Source organism: Melampsora larici-populina, assembly GCF_000204055.1.
Source record: "Melampsora larici-populina 98AG31 unplaced genomic scaffold MELLAscaffold_355, whole genome shotgun sequence".
In the NCBI taxonomy this organism is placed as follows: Eukaryota; Fungi; Basidiomycota; class Pucciniomycetes; order Pucciniales; family Melampsoraceae; genus Melampsora; species Melampsora laricis-populina.
In genome coordinates, this window is record NW_006769087.1 from 1 (window position 1) to 7,217 (window position 7,217).

General features: G+C 41.6%; 1 protein-coding gene across 1 annotated transcript; it reads left to right on the plus strand.

The window, feature by feature from the left end:
* Positions 1-61: 61 nt before the first annotated feature.
* Positions 62-1,119, plus strand: MELLADRAFT_90083 (uncharacterized protein; the record flags this gene model as incomplete). The annotated part of the gene is made up of 4 exons (XM_007419673.1): positions 62-202; positions 300-358; positions 417-690; positions 772-1,119. 4 exons carry the CDS (start codon positions 62-64, stop codon positions 1,117-1,119), a joined length of 822 nt encoding a protein of 273 aa, XP_007419735.1.
* Between the last annotated feature and the right edge of the window lie 6,098 nt (positions 1,120-7,217).

Genomic DNA, 7,217 nt, shown 5'->3' on the forward strand with positions numbered 1-7,217 from the left:
AGAAGCTCTTGGAGCTGTTGCTACCAGTGACCGAGCGAACTTTAATATCGCATTGGATCAAATGTATCAAGCTTATCAAAAGATCAATGCCTCGATGCATACTATGTGGGGTCACAGTAAACCGGCAGATTATTTGAAGTTTCGTAGCTTTATTTTTGGTACTGGACCTGGCAAGCGTCTCAACAAAATGTTTCCAAACGGGGTCAGTAGTTTCTCTTGTGATCTTCTCCCTTTTGTGAATCCGGTATTTTGTCACATCAAATCTGATCTGTGACAATTTGCTCCTCTCATTTCTTTAGGTATTCTATGAGGGCGTCAGTAATGAAGCATTGTATTTCAGAGGCGAATCTGGTGCCAAGTACGTTGGTTGAATGTATTCAATACCACGCAGATTGGTTGACTGGTCCTCTTTTTAGTGATTCGATGATCCCGGTGGGAGATAATCTTCTAGAGATCACCGCTCGATTACCGCAAAATGAATTTACTGCGATTTTACGTGACTTCCGTACATATCGCCCTAAGACTCAGCGTGATTATGTTGAATCTGTCGAAGCACGTGCGACAGCTTATCAAGTTAAACGATTTGCTGAAGCGGATCCTACTAGTTTAGCACTCTATGTGCTCAATGTTGATCAAATCCGTGAATTCAGGGATAGACATTGGAAATTTACCAAGTCTTATATCCTTGAGGTGAGTCAGATGCGATACTTGACATGGACATCTTCTATTTTGTGCAATGTACCTATACTGATTTCCCCAACTCTTGTTCAGCATACCACTTATGGTATTGCGACCGGTGGTTCGCCCATTGCTACTTACCTACCTTCCAACCTCACCACTGTACTTAACGTACTTGGTGACGCTAGTAAGATGTTGGGCAATAAGCCATTGGTTGACCAAGTTGACTTGCCTTCCGAATATCTTATGGCAATAGATGAATGTCGTGCCAAGGTAGGCCCACAAAAAGCTGCCTTGGACAAAGAAGTAGCAGCGATTGTGGCACGACAGACTGCTAAAGAATCAGGTCATGATCGAAACATTACTTCTTTACTTGAATCACATCCCGATGAGAAGAAAGGATTACAACGTGGACCTGTTGGTTGCGACGGTGTGGGATGATTGATAAGATGAATGGAAGACTAGAGGATATCAGGTGAATTTGGACTAAGACGAGTAAATTTTAAGATCCCTTCAAGATGGATTTCGAATGGTTTTGATCCTTTTTTGGTATATCAGATCACTTGATATAACCGTATCTTGATATTTACTTGCTTTTATCATCTTCTTTCTCCTCTTGCCTCACAGTAGTCTTTATCTCAGTTTCATATGTTATGTTGGTTACAGTTCAGATCAGTCTTTTCTTTCAAGATTCACTCGTGCATATCTTTAGCTTATTTGATGAATGCCCTTTGTCCTCTGCCTAAGATGTGGATTGAAATGCAGTCCTAAAGTATTGATGATTCTCAAGTTTGAATGCCGGTCAGAATGGTTTGATGACTCTTACCTTGATATCTGTGGCAATTGATCGGCAAATCTTGTCTAGATGATGTGAGAGCTTCCAATTACCTCTTATAGACTGCTAAGCAATTATCACAAAGTATGAAGACCAGCACCTCAGACTGCAAGATGGTATTTCAGCATATGTTTGTTGCTTTAAAGTTTTGCCTTTGCACTTGCGTTCAAACAAAGCCGAGTTATACCAGACAAAGATGCAAGGGTATTCGATTATCGGACATAAAGCTGCTTTGTTTTAGAAATGACATATGACGATGGGACCTTTGAGTCATGCACGAAATATTTTCATCAGGAAATTCTACCTCCAATGCGATTGATATCGCTGACATCAGGAGACCCCGATGAGAATGGAATCGGTATTTACGGGATACAAACTAGAAACCCGGATTTGTTCCGGGTTTCCCAATTCGGACTTTTTGGCTGTGTTTGCGCAAACTGGGAAACTGGGAGAAGATTCACCACGGTTCATTCATCGTTCTCATCTTCAAATAAGCCAATAATCCCTCAAACTACCGTTCTATGCCTCAGAAACGTCCACCGGACACCGACGCAGGTGATCCGGATCACCCCCCCCCAAAAAACCCTGCCTTTCGATCAGACGAAACGGATTCGATGATGAGCGAGCTCAGGTCCCTATCATCGAGAAACCCTCAAGCGAACGACACCCTTCTACAAATCGTTATCAAAATGATGGACAGTATGACCAGAATGTTCAACACAACGATCAGTGAACTCAGAGAAGAAATTAGACAACTTAAAGCAGAAAGAGCTACGTCGGTCCAACCACAGCAACAACCTCAACAACAACCAGGAGTACTTCAATTACCTGCGAAACCTAAAGCCTGGACAAACCCCTATCCTAAGACCAACGCGACCACGACTCAAACTCCGAAAGCTCCTCCCAGAAACGTTGAAATCAACGAATTCAAATCGGCGACTCTCATTATTCACAAGAATTCAGAGGCTGAACCTTTCAAAGGAATGTCGAACATCACGATTGTAGAAAAAATTAACTCAGCATTAGAATCAATCAACGCAACAGTCAACGAAAAACCAGTCAGAATTCAAAGTGCAGCCCTCTTAAAATCAGGTGACATTATGATGACAATGGAAAATCGATTCTTCAAAAAATGGCTTCTTGAAAATAAACATCAATGGACAAAACTAGCCCACAAAGACTTCGAAACAAACCAAACTCGCTACCCAATTCTTTTCAACTATGTACCGGCTGAATTCAAAGTAGGAGACAAAGAGTTTATCATTAAATTAAGCGAACAAAACAACATCCCGATCAATTCAGTCCACTCAGCAAAATGGATCAAGAACCCTGAAGACACTAAGAAACAACATGGCACGATTGTAATTAATTTCTTAGACAAGACCCTAGCTCACAAAATCGAAAAAGGGGGCGGTATACATGTAGACTGTACCAGACTTCGAAGTAAAACTTATGTACAAGGCCCAACGATGTGTTTTAATTGTCTAGATTTAAATCATGTTCAATCAAACTGCAAATACGTTGCTCACTGCACTAAATGTGGTGATTCCCACAACACAAAAGATTGTGCTAACAATGATGTCAGCCAAACCTGTGCCAGATGCGTAAGTTTTGACTCAAGCAGATCAAAAACCCGCATTGACAGATTCCTACCCAAATATGCTCACTCGCCCAAAAGCTTACTGTGCCCTCTCAGAAAGACACAATTCCAAATTCCCAACCAAATAATTATCGATGATGAATCATAATAGTCATCAAGAAAACCTCAACAGTCTCCCCCCAAATCCTCCAAATAATTTTGTAGATTACTCATCCGAAGATAATTTTTCAGACACTCCAATCAGCCTCGAAAAAATCTCAGTCCTTCATTTCAATTGTCACAAATCTCAAGACATCACTCATGAAGCCTTAACGCAAACTCAATACACGATCTTATCGCTACAAGAACCATGGTTTAACACATACACCCTAAATTTCCCTACCCACACAGCGTGGCACCGAATCACAGCTTACGACTACTTCCCCACAAATTGGGATGACAGACCACGTACATGTATTTATATTTCCAAACTCATTCCCACAACAAATATAACCATCCTCCCTAGTAGTTCAGACATAATACTAGGTGTTGAAATCAAGAACCCGATCGACCCTCACAACAAACTCCGAATCATCTCTTGGTACAATCCACCAGGCTCTTTAAGAGGAATGGCTATGCTCGAAAGATGGCTCCGACTCTACCACGAGAGACGAACACAAACCATCATGACAACCGACTCTAATTTACATCACCAAATATGGAATCCCCCGGACTACAACCGAACTGACTCACTTGCTAAGAAACTCATTCATGTTTGCGGCAATGCGGGACTCTCTCTAACATCACCAAAAGGAGTCCCAACCCGATTCTCAAAAGGAACAAAACCCACAGCTATTGACCAAGTCTGGACAAACTGGAACCTCAAGAGTAAAGTCATTAGCTGTAAAGTTATACAGGATGGATTATGTTCAGACCATCTACCCGTAGCTACCTTTCTCGATCTTGCCTTTATTCCCCCTATCACTACACACATATCCTTGAAATTAACTGACCTCCAAATCTCTCCCTTCCATGAAAAAATCACAGATTCATTGATCCAACTTCCACCAGACTATGCTTGCCCAAATGACATCAACCAAGGCGTCACCTTGCTAACACAAATAATCATAGAAGCAGCCCATGCTCAAGGTAAAAAAGTAAAAACAGACCCAAAAAAGCATAAAGTCTGGTGGAACGCGGACATCCTCAACCCGATCCTCAAAGCAAGAAACCGAGCCAGACGGTGGATGGCGCTTTCTAATTTACCAGAAGCACATCAATGCTACGCAGACTGGCAGCGATACTTCAAACAGCAAGTTCTCAAGGCCAAAATCAACCACTGGAAACATTTCCTAGCCTCATGTTCAGGAAATGATACATTTAAAGCCTTCAAGTTCGCCAAACCATCTTCATCGGGCGAAGTAGCACCCCTACGATATCCAGACGGTTCAATCGCATCAGAAAAGAATCAACAAGCCAAACTACTTTTCGAAGGCACCTCTGTTGCCCACATCGAAGCGGACCTATCGGATATTCCAGCGCGTAACACAACACCCAACCACCAAATTCCTCTCCAGTACCCTGAATTAGATACGAGAGAACTGAGAAGAATTGTAGACGCACTACCAAATAGGAAAGCCCAAGGTGAAGACACAATCTCGAACGAACTATTGAAACTAGCCTTACCAGCAATTGAAAATGAACTATGCCGTCTCTTCAACGCATGCTTCAAAATCGGCCACTTCCCGGATGGGTGGAGATCAGCGGTCACAATCATAATCCGAAAAGCTGGTAAAGATGATTACTCGATTCCCAATGCTTACCGACCTATAGCGTTACTAAGCTGCTTAGGAAAGATTTTAGAAAAACTCATTACCAGCAGGATCACGTTCTGGGCTGAAAATTTCAAAATTATCTCACCCTGCCATATGGGTGGCCGCCGCCAACATAGCACAGACGACGCCCTTCTAATCCTCATGTCCTGGGTTAAAGAAAAATGGCGAAATAAAGAAGTAGTATCAGCCTTGTTCCTCGATGTGAAATCGGCGTACCCATCTGTCCACCGCGAAAGGTTATGGCATATCCTTGAGACCAAGAACTGCCCGAAATATCTGGTAAAGCTAACTCAAGGTTTTCTAACTGAAAGAACAACAAACTTACGGATTCAAGATTTTATATCAGAACAATTCAACATCGAAAATGGCCTTCCACAAGGCTCCCCTCTTTCAGTGATACTGTACATCATTTATAACTCAGAACTCCTCGACATGAAGAGCCCCTCACCGACATCGAGCGACATATCTATTGGATTCATAGACGATGTAGTGCATGTAGTAGCATCCAAAGACTTCAGCTCAAACATTCACAAACTCAAATCCCACGCCGAACGATCGCTAGTCTGGGCTCGTAAACATGGAGCTATATTTGATAACAAAAAAGCCCAACTGATGCACTTTACCAACAAACGAAAATCAGAAAATCCATCATTTCAATTCGGCGACAGCCTTTTACGACCTAAGGAGGAGGTGAGATGGCTAGGACTCTGGCTTGACCCAAAGCTCAATTTCAACAGTCATATTCAACACATGAAAAAAACGGGAGAACTAACCTTAAATCAGTTTAGACGGTTAAATAAATGCTATTCCAGCTTGTCAATGAAAGAAATTAAAAAACTAATCAAGTCCGTGCTTATCCCGAGAGTCCTTTATGGCAGCATAGCTTGGTTAACTAAGAAAACTGAAAAGAAAGCGATTAAAATTCTAGATACCCTTCAGAACAAGGCCAACTTGATCGCATTAGGAGCCTTTAAAGGAACCTCGAATGAATTGACACGACACGATGTCTTTATGCCTCCGCTAAACTGGATAGCGACCACTAGACACCATCAATTCATCCTGAAACGCCTCTCGACTCAAGAATCACATCCAACACGCGGATTCATCATGTTCGAAAGAGATACTGATTACAAATCACATCCTGGCCCAATTCAAGATGTACTTGGTTCACACGCACTCATCCCACTGATGAAAGAAGAAATAGAAACAATTTTCCCCTTCCCCATAGCGCCATGGTCGAAATGTTTTGGAGAAACTAAGAATATAGGTAAAAAGAAAGAGGAGGTGATCAAACTTATTCCTGAACAAATTAAAAAAGAAGAAGATCAAGGCTCAATAATTATATTCACGGATGGATCAGTTAAAGAAGAAGGAGGAGGAGCAGCTGCGGTCTCCACAGTCATTAGCCAGGCTCAATCAGTTGAATTCACAAATAACTACTCAAATCACGAAATGGAATTATTAGGGATCCTACTTGCTGCGGAACTAGCTAACGAAACTTTTTCTCAACAGAGACCACCACCAAAAAACGTAGCGATTTTCAGCGACAATCAAGGTGCGATTCAACTCGTCCAAGACCTTCCAAAAGCATCAACAGGACAACATCTCTTAATTAAAATTAGAACACAACTTATGCGTATTCCACCTTCAGCAAAGATTAGTTTTTATTGGACCCCAGGTCATAAAGGTATAGAATTGAATGAAATAGCTGATGAATTAGCAGGGACGACGGCGGAAAATCAAATATCGCCTATGCAACTCCCATCCAGTATCGGAAGCTTAAAAAGAAGAACTAAAGAAGAATTCAATGTTAAAAAATTCACATTCATCCCAGGTAAAAAACAATTCACTACCAAACCTAGTTTGATCACAGAAGGTTTAGAACAGCTCGAGAAAGGATGCTCGGCAGCAATTTTTCAACTTAGGGCAGGTTTTAGCCCTCTCAACGACCATTTGTTCAGAAGAAACTTAACGGATTCTCCCCTTTGTGAAGTGTGCAAAATGAAAGAAACTACTAACCACTTCCTTATATATTGCAGACGTTACTCAAGATTACGCAAGACATTCAGATCAAGATTAAAAGAAGAAGGAATCCGTGTAAATTGGAATAACACCAATAAGCTGTTAGACTCACCTAAAGTTTTCCCTTTTCTGTCAGATTTTATTTTGAACACTAAGAGATTTGTACATTTTCACGCTTATCTACAGGACCAGAACCAAGGAGATCGGCCGCAGAGCAAGGGACGTAGGCGGCGTTGAAGACTGAAGAAATTGATCTACTTAATTCAAT